General features: G+C 32.3%; 2 protein-coding genes and 1 long non-coding RNA gene across 4 annotated transcripts in view; 2 read left to right on the forward strand and 1 right to left on the reverse strand.

The window, feature by feature from the left end:
* LOC130448082 (PTB domain-containing engulfment adapter protein 1) overlaps window positions 1-11,165 on the forward strand; it is a 31,875-nt gene extending 20,710 nt beyond the window's left edge. For both annotated transcript variants that reach the window (XM_056785273.1, XM_056785272.1), the window contains exons 2-6: window positions 311-486; window positions 3,417-3,656; window positions 3,830-4,304; window positions 5,631-5,970; window positions 8,596-11,165. In XM_056785273.1, coding sequence (XP_056641251.1) covers window positions 312-486; window positions 3,417-3,656; window positions 3,830-4,304; window positions 5,631-5,970; window positions 8,596-8,670 — 1,305 coding nt within the window. In that variant the 5' untranslated portion in view covers window position 311 and the 3' untranslated portion in view covers window positions 8,671-11,165. The remainder of the gene's footprint in view (window positions 1-310; window positions 487-3,416; window positions 3,657-3,829; window positions 4,305-5,630; window positions 5,971-8,595) is intronic.
* LOC130448081 (SH3 domain-binding protein 5) lies at window positions 8,796-17,948 on the reverse strand. Its single transcript, XM_056785271.1, has 7 exons — window positions 17,412-17,948; window positions 17,171-17,342; window positions 16,966-17,031; window positions 15,746-16,126; window positions 15,304-15,572; window positions 15,000-15,246; window positions 8,796-13,948 (listed from the first exon to the last, which is right to left on the reverse strand). The coding sequence occupies exons 1-7, from the start codon at window positions 17,767-17,769 to the stop codon at window positions 13,813-13,815; spliced, it is 1,629 nt and encodes a 542-aa protein (XP_056641249.1). The 5' UTR covers window positions 17,770-17,948; the 3' UTR covers window positions 8,796-13,812.
* A 110-nt stretch (window positions 17,949-18,058) lies between these two features.
* On the forward strand, window positions 18,059-20,244 carry LOC130448083 (uncharacterized). Its single transcript, XR_008910300.1, has 2 exons — window positions 18,059-18,526; window positions 19,933-20,244. It is a non-coding gene; the product is annotated as an uncharacterized LOC130448083 (long non-coding RNA).
* The last annotated feature ends 638 nt before the right edge of the window (window positions 20,245-20,882 follow it).

Here is a 20,882-nt window from a genome sequence, read left to right on the forward strand (position 1 = left end):
ATCAGGGGAAGCTAATATAAGCGTGTTAATAAAATTTTTCTACAAGTTCTAGTTATTAGTATTATAAATCTCCAACAAGGGGTGAAGGGATTTAAATTCTTCTCGACAAACAAAATAATATAACTGATGAAGGTAATTTAGTAAATCTCCCACAGGGGGCTGACAGTTGTAAAATTTGTTTCGATATTAAGTCGAAAATTGCAAATAGTTTCTAAAAAAATTTTGCCGAAAAAACAAATTTTACGTTATTTGAATAAAACTAAATCGTCGTAAACTTTCTCATTTGTAACGATTTTTTTCATTGTTTTAGAATGTCTACACTACTTAAGTGGGCCCAAAATACACAAGGTAAATTTAATGGAAAAAACGTGAATGGAACTACAAACGGCGAAAGGAAATGGATTCATCCACCTGAAGCACTCCAAAAAGGGCATATAGCATATCTCGTCAAATTTTTAGGAAACACAGTAGTAGATCAACCGAAAGGTATAAAAAATATTTCTAAATCGTGGAAAATTATTAACGACATACTTTTTATGTGGAAAATATTCCGAAATCTACGAAATAAAATAAATTTTTTAAATGCGACATATATTTAATTTCGTTCTTTACGTGTATTGTTTCACTAACTTATATAGGGTATTTAAAAAATATAATGCCACAAAAAAACCGAGGAAAAGTTGTGTCAATATTATTTTTAAAGTATTTTGGTTCTCTAATTTTAAGAGTAGACGTTCGAATCCATTATTTAACGTAACTATCATAAGAAATGATCAATAAAATGCGTGCATTGTACTTCTTCTTTTCTCTTTTTACGTTTCCAGGTGTCTTCTTCTTTCCTGTCTTCTTCAAATCTTTTCAATTAGGGTTTTTACGTACCTACCTAATTTGGTATCCATTTTTTTTCTTTATATCTTGATATTATTTCCTGCTTTTCTGATAATATCTCTTAGTCCCAGTATGGACTTGTTTTATCTTTCCATCTTCCGTGAATGTAGTTCCAACTTTACTTCGATTTTACGAGTATTCACCTCCATTTTCTTTTTTTTTTCTATTTCGTTGAGGCTTCTGCATCTTGTAACTGCTTCTGCTTCTAGTGTTTGCTTTGTTCAGTTTTGTCCTTTATTCGATTTTTTTTGTGTGCTGAAAAATTCGAAGGCTGCTATAGAAAAAGATCTTTGATTTAGTGGTCATACAATTTTTCGCAGCCATTTTTAGAAGACGATTTGTCCTTAGCCTCAAAATTGGCTTCGTTCTTAACGATAACCTCTTCATCGATGCAGATCCTCTTGAGATCTGAAAACAGGAGAAAATCGCTGGGGGCCAAATCTGGAGAACAATTTGAATCTCGAGTAATTCGAGTGGTTCCTGTCGTAAGGAGTTGCCTGTAGTTATCGATCTTGAACTTCTGGAGGTTATAGTCTTCGAGAAAGAAGCTGATTGCACAAGCTTGCACTTTTCCCCAAAAAATAAGTCCTGATTCATTTTTTGTGCGGTTCTAGTCAAACCCCGTGTTCATAAGACACATATGTCTGTTGAGTAGGTCTCACAAAAATTGCTCTAGGTGGGATTATGTTGGACAGTTTCGGAAGAGCATCTGGTTTCTGGATCACCGAATTGCTCTCTTCTGTATCGAATTCAGCATCCTCAGGGTAGGCTTGGAAGCCGCGTCGAGATTAATCTGGGTCTTTAGAGAATTAGAGTCCAGCATCTTGGAAGACGAGCTCCAAATGTACGACCAATCCTCCAAAGATGGATAAGAAGCTGTTGCGGGATATATAGCTTTTTGGTCTTGGAAAGTTTTTGTGAAGCTACCTTAGCTAATTCGACCTCAACACCAAGCAAGCGAATTTGCAGTAATGGTGATATTTTATGAATCAGAAAGTGAACTTGTTAACTTAGCTGGTCCTTCTGAACCAGTGGCTTTATTGATTTCCAAGCCTTTCAGAAGCTTTGCCACGTCTCGGTATCGAAATTCCATTTCTGGGATCGATGAATCATCCAGGTAGGGCTGGGTGATAGTTTTCCCCGCGACTCAAGAGATGAATTTGAAGCAAACATTTTTTCCATTCAATGCAGGCAGTTTTTGTTGCAGACCAAAGAGACCTTGATCCATTTGGGCAATTGAAAAGTTCTCGCTCTCATTATATTGTTCCTTGCATCTAATACATAACTCAATTCGTGTGACTAACAAAGAAAAACACATTTTTTGGTCAAAAATCGATTTTATTCATCAATGTAATCACCTTCAAGAGCAATACAATCAAATGCTTCTTCATTTGAGCTAAATTTCTTACTGGCGAGCATTTTTTTGAAATAAGTAGTCACTGGGAGCCAGATCTGGATTATACGGTGGATAAGGACACAATTCGTTCAATTTAACCATCGTTGTGAAGCGGTGCATTGTCTTGGTGGAAAAGTCGACATTTGAGACCGTTTTTCTTTGATTTTTGTATTCAAAGGATGTAACAACTCTATGTAGTCTTCGTTACTGATTGTCTCTCCCTTTTGGAAATAGTCGATAACAATATTCCATGTGCATCCCAAAATACTGTAGCTATAACCTTCCCAACTGATTGTTGTGCCTTTGGACCTGGTTTACCGGAAGCGGTTCACTCAGATGATGATTCTTTTGATCCTGGAATGAAATGATGGATCCATGTTTCATCTATTGTCACATATCAATGCAAAAAATCCGATTTATAACGTGTAAAAATGGCCAAACTCTGCTCTGAATCATCAACACGTTGTTGGTTTTGATCTTGATGTTGACCATCATCAGTTTCTATACAACCACGTTGAAATTCAGCAAATGGTTCTATCCGATGGAACAGAGTCTGGTTAACACCTTTAGAGCTATTGCTGAGCTTGTACAATATTTTCTTCATCAAGAAGCAATGATTAATTAATACACGAAATTATTTAAAAAAAACTAAAGTAGCTTCATTTAAATGCTTGTCACTTTTTCCTGACTTATCGAAATGTCATGAAATTTTGACATTTCCTCAAACACTTTCCTTTTGATATCCGGATTCCAACTGTCTTACTTAGCTCCACTATTATCAGAAATTATCTTGTGGACGTTTTCGTCGGCGACAGCCTCTTTTGGAGCGTCTATTGTTTGAATCGTCCTCGATGCCTATTGCGCCTTGTTTAGACTAATTTTCAATAAATATCACGACAGCTGTCAAATTTATACACATGTCCTAACTGAAAATAATATAAATTTAATACTATTAGCGCCATCTATATGTCCATTTTATCCAGATATTGCTGTACCTTCTATAGCGTTAAATGCTACTATGAGATCAATAAATATTGATATTCTTACTATAAATAGGTTATCTAACCTAACTTTTTCATTTAAAAGAGACAAAATAGCCCTCGTATCTATAATTATCGTGGTGTTTCTTTAGGAATAGAAGTCGTTAAAGAAGGTATCCGTAAATTACGTTTCAATCAACAATTAAAGAAAAGCGAAAGCGGCGCCAAAACCAAAAAAGTCGAATTAACGATAAGCGTCGATGGTGTCGCCATACAAGAACCCAGAAGTCACAATATACTGCATCAATTTCCGTTGCACCGGATATCCTATTGCGCCGACGATAAAGGAGAGAAAAAATTTTTCTCGTTCATAGCGAAACAACCGAACCAAGGTTAGAGGATTCGATAATTATCGAACGAGATCTGAAAATTCAAGTAATGATCCTTCCCTCCGAAATAACGCACCTGCCCCGTCGGTTTTATCCCCCGAGTCTCATTACTGAATAGTCAGATCTCTAAATTCGAAAATGGTGGCGGCGCGTTGAATATTCAGGTTTTTTTTCAGTTGATAACGACGCCGAGGATACTCACGAATGTTTCGTGTTCATTTCGGATAAATTGGCCGAAGAAATAACTCTAACGATAGGTCAAGCGTTCGAATTGGCTTACAAGAGATTCCTGGAGACGTCCGGAAAGGATTTGGAATCTCAAAGACAGGCTATGATAACCCAACAGAGAATCAAGAGATTAGAACTGGAAAATAACGTTTACAAACAGAGGTTATTGGATTTGTCGCGTTTTTCCAATATAAACGTCGAATTAGATCAATATTTGCGAAGCAAAAACATTAAGGATATATTGGATATAAAAGGGGAAGGGCAGAATGAAAAGACGAACGGTAACAGTAACAACCAGACTCAGGTCAATGGTACTACGAAGGAACTTCTGGATTTGAGTTTCGAGTCAACAAACGGTAACCTACCACCGGTTCCGCCGAGGACTTTCGATAACGCACCCGTAGTTGGAACCAAACTCGAGGGGTATGTACATAAAAATTATCCTTTCCAATCATTTTATCCGTTTTTTTTTATTATCGAGAAAATTTTTTCAACGTAACAGATTTTTTTTTTGATATCCCTCAATTATTTTACCTCCCTGTATATCATGTGTCATTGTATTTAGAATACAATGATATAATCTTACTTTGTATTGTCTCTACCTTGGGTAAGAGTGCTCGTGGATAACTGTACAAGTTAATTTCACATTTAATAATGTTGTACACTAATTATAACACTTTAAGAACTGGCTATGCACTAAGATATCGCTATTCTCACACTTAAAACTTGATTACACCACTAAATACACTAATTTTGACACTACAAACACTCTAAGAACTAATACTGCACTAAGATATCGCTCTTTGCACACTTAAAACTTCATTACACCACTAAATACACTAATTTTAACACTACAAACATTATAAGAACTAACTATGCACTAAGATATTGCTATTTCACACTTAAAATTTCAATATACTATTAATTACACTATAACTAACGTTGCACTAACATATGGCCCTTTCTTTCTTCTTTAATTATAAACAACAAGAACTAATACTGCATTAAGATATCGTTATTTCACACTTAAAACTTAATTACATTAATTATGACACTACAAAAACTAATACTGCCTTAAGAGATCGCTCTTTTCACACTTGAAACCTAGTTACTTCACTAATAACACTAATTATAACACTAAAAACATTACAAGAACTAACACTGCCCTAAGATATCGCTTTTTTCACACTTAAAACTTAATTACATCAATAATTACACTAATTATAACACTACAAACACTAACACTACACTTAAATATCGCTATATCACACTAAAAATTTCATTACACTATAACTATCGCTCTTTGCACGCTTAAAACTTAATTACACCATTAATAACACTACAAGAATTTTCACTGCACTAAGATATCGCTATTTCACGCTTAAAACTTAAATACATTAATTATAACAGTATCAACACTACAAGAACTAATACTGCGCTGAAATATCGCTCTTTTTACACTTAAAACTTGATTACACAACCAAGTACACTAATTATAACACTACAAACACGATAAGAACCAACTATGGACTAAGATATCGCTATTTCAAAATTTTATACCACTACTAATTACTCTAGAACTAACTTTGCACTAAGATATCGCTTTTTTCACACTGAAAACTTAATTACATCACTAATAACACTAATTATAACACTACAAGAACTAACACCGCTATATCTAATTTGAATTGTCATGATGTCGTCTTTGACATAAAGTGACTTTAAAAATGATAATATCGATTATGTTAGATTGCTGTTCAACGAATTGGATCCGGACAACGATTTCGATCCCAGATCCTTCGAAAATAGTTCTTCTTCTACCGATATCACTCCAAGTCCACCTTTGATAGCACCGCCGCCGAAAGCTCCAAGACGTACCAACCTCCCCGTCAACAACTGTAATTACAATGAATCGCAGGGACAAGATCTATTCGGTACTACCCCTTTCGCTCCAAATTCGACCAACAATAATATCATGGACAATAAAATTTCCGATCCATTCGAAATGGGAGATTTCTCCACAGCACCCACTCCTCAAGATATCGAAAACGCGATCGGTTTGTTAGACAAGAGGATCCTGGAAATGAAGGTAAGTTGAAATAAATCGGGAAATCGAGGTGGCCCTTTTAGGAATTTATTTCAATCTGTAATCTATGTACGAGGTGTGGCTATTAAATAACGAATCTTATATACGAGGACCATTCGATTGAAATTTCTACTAAACTTTACGAGTTTGGAAACAAAAACAATAAGTGTGCTAAATATGGAAAATACTGTAGATGGAGCAGCAATTCGAAGCCAAATCTGACCAGTTTCGCCGTGGAAAGATCGAGGGTATCGGTCGGTACGTAATGGGATCGTTTCTTCTTTTATTCGGCGTCGAATTAGTCCAATAAGTCAATATAGTACAATCCCGTGATCGTTTTCGTCTTCTCCGGGTAGAATAAACATTGAGAACCCCAGAAAACGGCGGTCATCAACTTTCCAATCGATAAGACAGTCTTCGGATACGATCTTCGGGTGAAGTTCACCGTTTCGACCGTTTCTTGGACTCCGAGGTGTACCAAGTTCCCTCGACAGTTACGAAACGACGAAGAAACTCGTATAGAGCTCAAACACTGCTCTGAAGGGGGTCTCACGATTCTGATCCGGAACGAGCAAACGCGGCATCCATCACGTCAACAGCTTTGTTTTGTCCAAAATTTTAGCCAGACTATGACCTACGTGATTTTTTGAAACGCCTACTGTCTCATGTATCTCACCACCATCTTTCAGACCACGAGATTGTTGATTTTTGTCAAATTGAATCAGCTTCCGTACGAGGTATAAACAAAATCAGTCACTTTGACGTCTTCTCGTCCATCTTGGAAACTATTTTAGCGCCCCAAAAACGCGTGCACGTGATAAACGTTCCCCATCATACGCTCCTTTAAATTTCAAATTTCACCTACGGTTTTTCTCAAGTTTTACAACAATTGGTTGTTCTAGTGAAAGAAACGGTTATACTGATTTGTTTATTCGAATTTTACTATTGGAAAAGAGAAAGGGCATCGGTTTACTACTTTCTCTCTTTCTATTCGCCAACCAAATCGAAACTTGTTAATCTTCTTCTTAGTCGCTCCCACTTTGACGTCACGGCGATCCAATCAGAATAAAGAGATAAGGAGATTGGTAAACCGATATTTTATCTCCCTCTACCAGCAGTTTGAGCCTATATCTCGCTCTCTTTAATATCACCTCTATGTTTAATATACGAGGTGTGGTCATCAAGTTTTAGGTTATGTAATACTGCGTCCCTTCCGCTGTATCTACCTAGCAAAAACGCTCTATCTTTTAGTTTCGCTTCAATATCCAGGTCGATAGCACGTTTTTCTCATGTTTTATGCACATTTTTTGTCAAAAAACTGTTCGAGTGGTATCGTGAAGATGATTGGCATTGCAAGCAAACAAGTTTAACCATCTGAAACATTCACAAATCGCATTTGGAGTATGAAGACTGGTGTCAGTCAAAAAAACTCTTATTTGAATGATCGAAGTTGCTCAAAAAAGGAGCGTGAATCAGTAGAAGACGATCCACGTGTAGTACTTCCCTTAACCACTCGTACCAACCGATATATGACATTTGACAGTCGTCTAAACCTTCTTGAGTTATCTGATGAGTTGAATCAACAAAGGAAGCGTCCTCAAGCGAAGAATTTACTCCAAAAAGTTCCCCCAATAGCGAAAATCACTAGAGATGATATCTGGATAGTGGAGTACGACCACGAGACTTGTAAACAATCAGCAGTTGGTGGAAATTGATGAGGAACGTTCAATCGAAGCGAATATGTCATAGTCGTGCCATGGTTTATCTTCCTGAGGACGGAATAGCGACTAGACAGTGACAAAACATCCTTTGGATCCTTTACGAATGGCAGTTGGAGTATGAAGACAAGTATCAGTCTAAAAAAGGCTTATTTGAATGATCGAAGTTGCGCAAAAAGGGGCGTGAATTAGTACAAGATGATCCATGTGTAGTACTTCCCTTTACCACTCGTACCAACTGGTATATTACATCTGACCGTAGTCTAAACCTTCGTGCGTTGTCTGATGAGTTGAATCAACAAAGGAAGCGTCCTCAAGTGAAGGATTTACTCCAAAAAGTTCTCCCAATAGCGAAAAGCACTAGAGATGAGATCTGGATTTGGTGTACGACCACGAGACCCGTGAACAAAGTTAGCAGTTGAGTGGGGAACGTTCAATGAAAGCAAATATGTCTTACTCGTGACTCAATTTATTGTTCTTATCCACGACATCATGGAAGGCGAAATAGTGACCGGAGTGACCCAAAATCGCGAAGATAGACTTGATTTTGCTTCCGCAATGGATTGTGCGAAAATTTTGGTTAAAAAAATTATTCCAACGATGCCGAACCCACCCTATAATCCTGATATTACCCCGTGCGACTTCTTCATATCCTATACCGTCATTAAAACAGGAAAAAATCATTATGGGTGGCGTAGATGAGGTTAAAGAAGCTGTTAACGTTAGTTATATTACCGAAGATGTTTTTAACCATGGAAGAAACGTTGGAATCGTCGTTTAGAGTTGAAGACTATTGGGAACGTTCGATTCAAACTCATTTTTTATTTATAAATTCTCGGAAATTAATTGCTACACCTTGTATGTATTGTTATTCGTTAACTATGATTAATTATTTTTTTTTTAATTTTAGACTGGATTTAGTCGCGGTATCAGCTTCGGCAATGACGATTTTTCATTAGAGAGCCTGGATCCTCTAAAAAACTAACCCTTATTTAGAAACATTAATAAAAAATAATGCATTTACGACGATGATTTGAATATTTTTCATTGATCATAAATTACTCACCCAGTATTTTTGTTTGGTGAAAAAAAGTGGCTGAATTCTGTTGATATGCTCTTGAAAATATTGTATGAATTTATTTTCAAAATTAATCCATAGACTTTTAACTGTTTTTGAGTCATAATTTTCTGAAAATTTTGACAAAATTTCGAAAATTTCTATCCACTATACTCTCCAAAAGTTTTTATTCAAGGGACTTGTTGGATCCTCTTATTAAAATATTTGTTGATACTTTTTTTTCCATCCTCCAAGCTGTTGGAGAACATACAAGAGGCAAGTTTTGATTTTGGGGACTATTTAAACCTTCTTAGAATGCTTCACTTGCTAAAATGTGTTTTGATACTTTTATTTCAATGGATATAGAATTCTCTCAATGTACTTTGGTTACTGTTGAAGATTTCTATCCTCCATGCTCTCCAAAAGTTTCGATTTTGAGGATTTAATGGATCTTCTTCAAGTGCTTCATTTGTTGAAATGTTTTGATACTTTTTTTACATCCCCCAAGCTGTTGGAGAAGATACAAGAGGCAAGTTTTGGTTTTGGAGACATTTTAGACATTCTTGGAGTGCTTCAAATGTTAAAATGTTTGTTGATACTATTTTTCCATCCTCCATGTTGCAGAAGAAGATATGAGAGACAAATTATGGTTTTGGAGACTTGTTGAACCTTCTTGGAGTGCTTCACTTGCTAAAATGTGTTTTGATACTTTAATCTAATTGGATTTAAAATCCTGTCAATGTACTTTGGTTACTGATGAAGATTTCCATCGTCCATGCTCTCCAAAAGTTTCGATTTTGGGGATTTAATTGATCTTTTTGGAGTGCTTCATTTCTTAAAATGTTTTGATACTTTTTTTCTATCCTCCAAGCTGTTGGAGAAAATACAAGAGACAAGTTTTGGTTTTGGAGACTTGTTGGACCTTCTTGAGTGCTTCACTTGCTAAATTTTTTTATACTTCTATTTTATTGGAAATGGAATCATTTCAATGTACCTTTGTAATTGTTGGGGATGACTTTTGTTTCTTATCTGAAGCTAGTTGGCGAGTTCTGATGAGCAGGCGAGAAGTTTCACTTGGCTCTAAAACTATTAAAAGCATTCTCAATTGCGCCTGTCCTCTTTAAAGCCATCTCAAACGTTTCTCCAATTCAACACAATGATTTACCAGTTCTTGTTCCTGCTTGGGAGTGAACGCAGTCACAAAACTTGCGCCTTTGAGAGTGCGTGGTTAATTTTTGAAAATATTTTTCTACCTAATGAAGTCTAGTATAAAAGTTATGGGGAAAATAATTTTAAATCACACTTTCTGGGGATATTTGAGCCCAATAAACATTTATTCAAAACTAGTTTTAAAATGTCTAAAGTCACCCTTAATTATAAGTTATTGGGACACAGATTTCGATTATAAATGTTGTTATTGTATCCCCTGTATAATAACTTGTGTATTTGTTGATATCCTCGTAAATGTATTATTAAATGTTTGTCATATTGGCAAAAAAATTCGTGATTTTATGACTACGTCAAAAAAAAATTTTTATACATAAATTTGCTCGGAGTATTATATTTGAAATAGGATGGCCCAAAAACATTTTTTTTAGTCTCATACTAAAATATGTATATTTATAATGTTTTAAGAGTCCCCTCAAAACGGCAGGATATAACAGATTTTTTAAGGGTTTCTCCAAATTTTTAAAAATTTCTAAATTCGATTTTATTTTTCTCGTTAATTCATTTCTTTCTACAAGAAAAATTCTGAATATCCTGAAAATCTCAAGCCAAAATATTAATATAAACTTTATTAAAGTACTTGTCTTGGAAACTTTGAAAAATTTGGAAGAACCTTCAAATAAAATACTCTCAATGTACTTAGGTTACTGTTGAAGATTTACATCCTCCATGCTCTCCAAAAATTTTGATTTTGGGGATTCCATGGACTTTCTTGGAGTGCTTCATTTGTTAAAATGTTTTGATACTTTTTTCCATCCTCCAAGCTGTTGGAGAAGATACAAGAGGCAAGTTTTGATTTTGGGGACATTTTAGACATTCTTGGAGTGCTTCACGTGTTGAAATCTTCTCTTTGAAACTTTGGAGTGACCTTTAAATATTAAAATTTCTACTTGAGATTTTCAGGATTTTCAAAATTTTTCTCATAGAAAGAAATTAAATAATGAGAAAAATAATTTAAAAAAAATCGATTTTTACGATTTTAGAAATTTTTAAAAATTTGGAGCCATTTGAAGGGGACTTTCAAAACATAAACTTACAGATTTTGGTACGTGACTCGAAAAAATAATTTTTTGGGCCACCCTAATATACATATATGTGTATCTAATGTTTTTCCCACTATATTTTGTTATATGTATGTTATTGTTGGATGATTGATATGTTTCGAATTTGATAAAATATATAGATATTTTTGGTAACTATATATACCTAATTAACATATTCCTCAAAAAATTAATTGTCCTGACATATTTATCAAACAATGTTCAAAATGACAGCTGACAGAGTTTTCTATACTGTATAGAGGCTAGAAAGGTTATTTTTCTTTTCAATGTAATACAGCCTTTATCCGTACGGTTATACAGCCATTGAATATTCTGGAAAGTTTGAAGAACTTACAAGAATATTCAAGAAACAATAGGATTGACTATAAAAATAGCTCAGACATACAGGAACCTGTTATTTTGAAATGAAATAAAACTTGTTAACAATCCCAAAGTAAACCTTTACACTAAATTCAGTAGGCCAGTGGAAAAAAAACTTCATTTAGTGTTGAATATTTAATTTTAAAGACTTGATAACAATTTATTATTTTAACATTAATAATATTGCTTTTTAGTTTGATTAGGTCTACATACAAAGCTCTTTTTTTAATATTCCAAATAAATATCAACAATCAAAGGCTTAATTTTGAATATATTAGCCTTTATTCACTAAAATTTGCTACGCCCCTGGTAGTGTGAAATTAATATTAGTTTATTTCTATGGCATGTGGTTGTCGACAAAGAATATATTGAAAAAAAAAAAGATTTGTAGAAAATGTCATATTTATCCAAAAACAAAAAAAGAAGAAGAAATTGAAGTTTTAAAATATAAAACTAAAAAACCAATAACGACAGTAGTGTTAGTGAAGAGAAAGTTTACGTTTATTATTCAGTTTTACGTTGTATTTTTGTAAAAAATCCTTGATAGAAGTGCCTTGTTATCGCACCCTCGTTTATTTGAAGTAATATTTCATATACCACAACCAGCAATTCCAACACATATCCAACCATTTTATATAATGCTTGGTGTTAACGAATTTCTTCTATTAATTCAAATTTGCTAACCAAACTAGTTAAAATACCCTAAACCTAAAAGGATTATTCTATTCCCACTCATAACTGAAATTTTTTCGAATTACCTTTTTTTATCTAGTAATTTTAACAATAAAAAGAATTTAAAGTTGAAAAACAGCAAAAGAGATATGTGATATATCCATGTCAGAGATTTTAAAATAAAAATATCCAGGATCAAAACTTGGATAGACATCTAATATTATCAATAAATATTTTAACGAATAGGAAAGATTTGGTACAAAAGACATCAATTGATATGATATTTTGCTATAACTGGTACAAAATACATCAATCAGTGGAGAATTTCGCTGTTTTTTATAGATGTGATTCAAAATATACAGTGTCGTTTTGCGAAGGAATTTTATAGACAATATTATCCAGTTATCTTTGATGAATGTTATCAAGGTGAGTGTTATATATTTTGACTACTTCTTTGCATTATAAAGTCTTATATGGGTTAAATTGACAAAAAAGTATTTATCAATCAATAAAATCTACAAAATATCCCATTGCATTGCTGCACACTATTGCTTGATAAATGTTCTGGTAAATCAACTAATGACACAGTCCACATGTGACTTAGTCATGGGAAGACACTAGAAAATCACTAAATTTATAATATCAATAAACCAAATACATCTGAGTATTAAATAATGTATCTATAGTTATTCTTATTATAAAATGTATGATTACTCTTCGCCTAAATCAATCAAATACAAATAATAATAATAATGTAGATAATTATCATCACTAAACATCTTAAATACAAAAAAAATGTCAAATAGTTATTCAAAATAGTTGAGAAGCTTGATAAGTATTTGGGTAGATACCTCATGTATTGGAAGAAATTCATTTAACACAAAGAATCAACATTAGCGATATATACCTTAAACGAAAAGAAACAGACCCTTCTTAATCTGCCGGAATAGTCAAATGGAAAGGTTTAGTGTTCCTCGAATTTTGCAGAATTCTTTGAATGATCAAACGTTCACAAATTATGATGGCCTTCAATCGCACCTAGTTCAGTTTTTTGCTGATAAGGACCAGAAATTTCATGAGCGCGGAATGATGAGGTTGAAAGAAATATGGCAAAAATGATGATATATAATCGTTTTATTTTATACTACAAAACCGAAATTACTTTGTCGCCTTTTTACCATTTTTGAAGGCTTCGACCCTCATCTACAATGGCAGTTTAGATAGCTGGGGCAAGTAAGATGTAACAAAACTAGAAAGTAGTGAAATGAGGAGAGCAGAAGTAAAATAATTGGAAAAATAAAATAATCAAATCAAACTTATATTTCACATGAATGAATGAATTGAAATAAATCAAAATTATAAATTTTCAATATAATAATTATAATCCTAAGGCAACTAACGAACTAATTTTAAATCACTACCTTTGGATGACTAGACATAATACTAGAAGGAAACCGATTCAAAAAATAAATTTAACTTGAAAGTGCAAAAAACTGTATATTAATATATAATTTAACACGTTCACTGCTCACTTATATTTTCACTATATATTTGTGGTTGAATTCTGCGATTTTTTTTCTTAATATACCCAAAAAATGCCATTTTTAACATCTAATTTGCTTTGTACTTTTTCAAAAGCCACTATATTTATTATAATTTTAAAATTAGAGATATAGCACTTTCAGATAATTTATTCATTAGGTAACGATTATTATTGTACTGATATTATTTATTTCATAATAGTTATATTCTAATTTATCGGTTGACTAGATACAAGCTGTGGTAAACTCACGACTTCGGCCATAGGAGTGCCCAAAACTTGTTCGCAAACTGTATTAGGATCCAACATCAAAGAATTTATTTGCTCTTCGTTTAACATATCGATACTGAAAATAAAGTTTCTTGTTATATAATTACTAGGTTTCATAGATATAAATACAATTTTAGCCGAATAATCTACTGATGTGTGGCACTTATAGAATTTTTAAAACAAATATCCACGTAATCAATATTACCAACTAATATGGTTTGAAAAAAAAAATAGTTTTGGATAGTTCATATAAAAAATATAATCGATTTCTAATCGAATATAATTAAAATCGATTAATCATAAAAATCAAATAACGTAATAAAATCGAATTTTAATAAAAATCGATTACCCTTTAAAAAAACCACGTAATAAAATCTAATTTCAATCGATTATAACCAAAATGGATTATATATAAGAATAAAATCATTATTAAAAGCGATTGTAATGAAAATCGATTATTCGTAAAAAAAAAACACGTGATAAAATCGATTTTTGATCATTTATAATTAAAATCGATTATACATCAAAATAAAATCACGTAATAAAAGCGATTTTTATTTGATTAGAATCAAAATAGATTTCTAATCGAATATAATTGAAATTGATTATCCATATAAACAAAACCACGTAATAAAATCGATTATATATAAAAATAAAATCATTATTAAAAGCGATTGTAATCAAAATCGATTATTCATAAAAATAAAACTATGTGATAAACTCGAATTTTAATCAAAATCGATTTTAAAAATCGAAAATCACGCAACAAAACCAATTTCTAATCGAATATAATTAAAATCCATTATTTATAAAATAAAATGGCGTGATAAAATCTATTTTCAATCGATTATAATTAAAATTTTGAAAATCGAAAACCACGTAATAAAATCGAAATTCCTAAAAACAAAATATTAAAAGTGATTATAATAATAATCGATTAATCAGAGAAAAAGAATCACGTATTATAATCGATTATTCATTAAAATCGATCATCATCATAAAATCACGTAATAAAATCGATTATAATCAAAATTGATTATACATAGAAATAAAATGACGTGACAAAATAGATTTTTACTTTTCGGAAATCGATTATTTCAATTGATGTATAATTTTCTTATACATACCTCGAAACACTTTCGGTATCTGAATTATCATCGTCGATCGTAAGATAAGCGAGTGTTTTTTCTAGAGGACTCGGAATTTTTCTGGTAGATCCGTTTTTGAACTTTTCCTCGGTTAAACCCAATTTCGGTTCGCTGTTTCTTCGTTCGGTAAGCGAACCGATATTCAGCATCATCATTCCTTGCGAAAAGATTTCTTTCACTTTTTCGCCAGTAGGACCGAGGAGATTATCAAGACTTTGTCGTCGATCTTAAAAAAAATCGATTTTATCGCTCAATAAATATATTAGAAAACAACATTTACTACCGTTAACTGAACGATCTTCATTCTTTAACGATGATCTGCTAATCCAATTTGATATGCTATGATCTAATTTTATTTTATTTTTTATTGCCGAATATTCGTTATCCGATTTGGGATTCGGCAAAGTTTTTTGTCTCGTCAAAAGCGGTTTCCCAAAATTAATATTGAATTGTTTATTCGGCGAAATATCTTCCGGACTACTACCGTCCAAATTAATTTCGGTCCATTCGCTCGAGTGGCTTTTAGCAATACTGGGTCGTTCGATTTTTTCGCTAAAAACGTTTAATACACAAAATTTCATGTGAAATAATCGATAGTCGTTGCCGAAAACTGTGCTAAACAATTTATTCAGATTAACTAATATACGTTTATCAATTTATTCGACACACCCTGTATTTTATTCAGTATGGGAAATAATCGTCGAAACGACCTTAATAATACTCACCTACTAGAAACGGGTGATACAGGAGAAGCGTTAAATAAAGGGTTCCTGAATCCATCAACATCTTCTAATTTGGAAGCAACGGGACTAGAAGCATCTCCTAGTTTTTGAGGAAGACTTTTGAATTCTTCAATCAGTTCTTGAGCATCATCCAACATGGATATATTAGAATCCAAACTTCTCTGTTTACCGCTAGCAAAATTAGCGGTAAGAAGAGATACTCTTTTTCTATTTTGATGTATTTCGTCGGATATTTGTTCAAGACTTTTTAAAGCGTCTGCGTAAGTTAATTTTGCGTTTGAAACTTGCGATTCCAAAGCGTGGACTTTCGCTTTCTGTTTCTCGAGCAGTTGATTATAGTGTGCTTTCATTTCGTAATAAGGTCTGGGAAATACGAATATTAAATGACAAAATGTTCATTAGAAGATTCTAAAACCTGATCAATTTTTTAACAGGATTGATACAGATTTTGATTAATGCATCTCAAAACCGATTAATTGGAATATACAGCAGGACCGAAAATTTACCCCCTTTCGGATTATAACACGGAGTATCTATATGAAATACGAGTGTTGCTACTCAAGTTTTGAGATATGGCAACACTGATGTGAATATGTCAAATCTGTCATTGTCATTATGAAGTTTGACATTTTTAATGGTGAACTTAGAACCTATTGGTATACGAATGTTATTGAAACATTCATCTTATCTAAAAAATGGTAACCAATAACAGTTTATAGATCAACTCGCTTCGACTTTTGGTGATAAATCACCATCTGGAGCTACCACACTTAGCTATGGGATGAATTTTGTGAAGGTCGTCCAAAACTGGTTGTTGTGCCAGAAAATGTCGATCACATATCAGTCCTTGTTTGGAACCCATTGATTCCTTCTTATTATAGAAGATCAAAAATAAATTGCGAGTTCAACGTTTTTCTACACCTGAAGAAGCGGTTGATGCCTTCAAATCACATGTTTTCAAAGTAATGTATTAATAAAAATAATTTCAATACAAAACGAAATGTGATATAATGTGACACCAATTTATTGTTAAATTTTAAAGATTTTATAAGATTTCAATACTTGGAATTGTTAATTTTAATAATCAGATAAACCAGTTCGCCCCTTTGGTTTGTTTACATGGATTCACTTAGAAATGTAAATAAACAGCAGGATTGGACTGGCTAATTTGTTACGACAAAATAAAACTAAATATTACTTACAAAAACATCAAATCATGCTGGGACAAAATGTTACTCATTTGTAATAAGGATCTTCGAATGGATAAACTGAAGAAAAATGAAAAATAAATAAATAAAAATAAATGATAAAAGTCGAGGATTGTGACATGTATTTTGAGATATTCGTTGTTTTATACCAAATAGGTTTAAAAAAAGTGGCATTTTTTATATTTTGTGTATTATTTACCTGCTTTTGGTTATTGCTCTTTTCAATTCTTTTTGTAAGCTTTGTACCTTTGTATTAGCTGCCTCATGTTTAACGCACGCAATTCTGTGCTCTATTTCAGCTACTCCTCTTTCTCTCTCGGCATCATTTACTCTCTGAGTAGCGTGATTAAGCATTTCTTGCCATGCAGGATCTGTAGATAAATAATTTGAATTGAAAAATATAGATAGAAAATAAGGAAAAATGAATTTATTTTGCTTACCAAGTGTTCTTCCTCCTAAACCTTGTTCCGCCAAATAAACCATTTCTCTAGCAGCGCTATGGGCACTGTTAGCCTTTTCGAATTTACTAGCTGCGATTTGAGATTGTTTAAATATTTCATTAGCATAAAATCTTGCTTCATAATATGGTCTTGCCCTTTCAACACACATCCCTAATTTTACTCTAATTGCATCTACTTTAAGGGTACTTTCACAGATAAGTTGTTTGAAAGAAGTTCTACATTCATCTAATTCTACTTCAAGTTTATTAATTTCGTCGGTGGCATTGTTCAATCTTTCTAATTCAACATGTACTCTAGGGTCAACAGTATCATTAAATTCTGAACCATTTTCACACATTATAAATTATTTCAAGTGAGAAATTTTGTCAAAAATGTTGCGATAAACGTTAATTCTTTATTACATTGTTCATTTCAGTTAATATCAAGTATAAGATAATTATTTAAATGATTATAAATATTTGGTCTAAGGATTTTTTAATAAGTTTGACATTTATTGACAATAGAAATAAATATACCAATTCTTCTTCTTTTTCTTGGGATGAAGTTATCTCTTATCAGTGAGTATTTTAGCAAGTGTAAAATGACATTTGAAGTGGTGTTTCTATTTGGGAAAACATGACGATCGTTTGTAGTATAAATAGAAAATATAACTAATTTCAAAATTTGTTTCTTCCAATGAGAATCTGGTTACCTAAACTACGAAATACATTTAACATTGATATATCTGTAGATAAAATGAAGTATGTATGGTTTCTCCCCATAGAAAAATTGAAGAATATGGGTTAGATTTATCTATTTATTTATGTTCAATAGCACTGACAGCTAAGGCATTTCAAATCACAAGAAGAAGAATTAAGTGTTTCAACATTAGAAAATATTCAAAAATACTTTTATTTAAAAGCCAAATACAAATTAAAATGATTATATTGAGCAGTTATGATTAATTAATGGTTTTGATAAGTTATTCTTAAATCTTGTTATGATAAATATGGTTATTGTGTGAATTTAAATAGCAGCACATTCGATGTAGAATTAATAAGCAATTTAAGCTTTGTTACATCGACGTTTAACAGTTATATGATAGTGTTTGAACTGTAAGTATATACAATGTGTAAATGTTTAAAGTAATGTCCTGTCTGATGCTTCTATTTTTCATATATTTGCTTTGTAAATATTTTTGTCAACATTTCAATTCTGCGTGGTATTCCACGTAATCATCAGTCTATCTATTGATGCTTTAACATGTTCAAGCTGGACATAGGTAGGCTTTTTGATAGCTTGTCTGGTCAAAATAAACAGTGACCGGCTTTTGTTATGCTTTTTTGGTTTTATTATTTAATTTAAAGGGAAGATGTTTTTAATTATTATATTTTCAATTGAAAAAGTCTTATTTATTCTTTTCATTAGTATTGGAAAAGAAACAATCTATCATGAAACTACAATGGGTACAGGCTAGCCCAAGTGGCAGAAATAATGAATATGACGTGTTTATCAACCAAGTTTAAACATTCTAAAAAAATATAAAGCAACTTGGAGACACCCAGGAGGAAATATCGAAAATTAAATAGATCCAATCCTAGCCACAAAGGGAATTAGCAGGAAAACAACGGACAAAAGAACCTAGATCTAAGCAGATATGAAACAAAGAAAAGTACAAAAAAATGGGACGCAAGAAAACTAAAAAAAGAAGGGGCTATGATAAAATATCAAGAAGAATATAAGAATATCAAGGAAAATTACTCAATAGACAAAAAAGAGCTTAACGAAACGTGGAGAAACATAAAAAACAATATTGCAAAAACGGCGGAAGTCACACTAAACAGGGAGAAAAGAAAAAATAAAGATAAGAATGTGAGGAGGCAAGAGAACAAAAAATACATCGATAACTAAATGGCTGAACAATACAAAAACCTATTGAAAAACAAAATCGTAACCAAACAAAACAACAAAAAGGAAGAACAAGAACTTAAAAGAACGGAAAGAAAGATAATGAGAACCATAACACAGGAGGGAGAAAGGAAAGGAAATAAAAACTAAGAAATAGACAAAGAGCTGGAGAAGAAAAATATAGTGAGATACATAAATGCACAAATACTCAACTGGGCTGGGCATATAATGAGAGGAAAACCAAATGAAATGATCAAAAGAATAATGCAATGGAACCTATTGGGGCCAAAGAGAAGAGGCAGGTCAGAAAGACTTGGAAAAACGAAATAGAGGAGGATATAGAGCACTTAGTATAGAGAACTGAAGGGCAAAATGTCGGAACCGAAAGGAATGGAGAATAATAACCAAAGCAGTCAAGACAAACAAAATAGTATAAAGAAAACAAAAATATAAAGCAAGGAGTAATCCACCTTAAGAAAGGATTTTAAAGTGCTATAAGTGATAGCCTTAATCCAAAGGATTGAAAGGCTTCATGCTGATGGGGATTTAACGAAGTATCTATATGAAAAACTCTTTTTTTATGTTATTTTTTTAAATTTTTTCTTTTCTCTAGGTAAATGGTAGCAGTTGGACAAAATTGTTGATTGATAAATGGATTAGAGACGAAGGAAGTAACTTCAAATTAAGGAAATGAGAAATAGCATCAGCAGAATTATTTTTGTATTTTAATTGAAAACTAAATCGCTTAAACAAGCATGCATTTGTTGATAAACTACATGTTTTTGAAAATAATTTTTTTTGTGAACTTATCTGGGTAAGGTTTCTTGATTTTAATATTGATATATATTCTGTATCGATCTTACAGTTTTTAGTTTGTGTTTTTATTATATAAAAAAATTGTATAAAATAAAATCTATTATACAAATTTGTTTTTCTGTTATTTCAATCATGGAACCTTAAGATGAGATATCGAGTGTTGTTTGTGAACTTTTTTGGTGTAGTAAGACTCAATTATTTCTTTTTATAGTATTTTCTTGAATATGAGATAATAATTGTTCAAGCAATATTATTCATTTATATTAATATACAAGTTGTCACATTGAATATATAATTTTGTTTTATCACATTGTTTCTTTTGGTGTGGCTCTTTACTCAAGATTGTATGTGATGTAAATACTTCATTTTCTATTTAAATCTTTTGTACTATAATCACAGTATCGTTGGAGTAATAATTAATATTTTATTATATATTTTAATCCCAAAATTGTGATTCACAAATTCGAAAAATGGGAATATATGACGATATATTAAGAATCAGTAACATTTTAGGAAGATGATTTAGTGGGGGAGATGGGACAAAGAAATACTTATAAATCTTGTAGAGAATCTTTGTACAGATTGGAAGTGCTCTGCCACCTCCTTGGAATGATATTTAAGGGTAATCCTTACAGATACCACTTAGTTAAGTCTCCCACAACATTATCTGAGTAAATTGTCCTTAACTTGATAATCATTCAAAAAATGTTACAGACTTTTCTGCTATTAGTCCTTTGACACCAGGCA

Source organism: Diorhabda sublineata, chromosome 8 (assembly GCF_026230105.1).
Source record: "Diorhabda sublineata isolate icDioSubl1.1 chromosome 8, icDioSubl1.1, whole genome shotgun sequence".
NCBI classification, from domain to species: Eukaryota; Metazoa; Arthropoda; class Insecta; order Coleoptera; family Chrysomelidae; genus Diorhabda; species Diorhabda sublineata.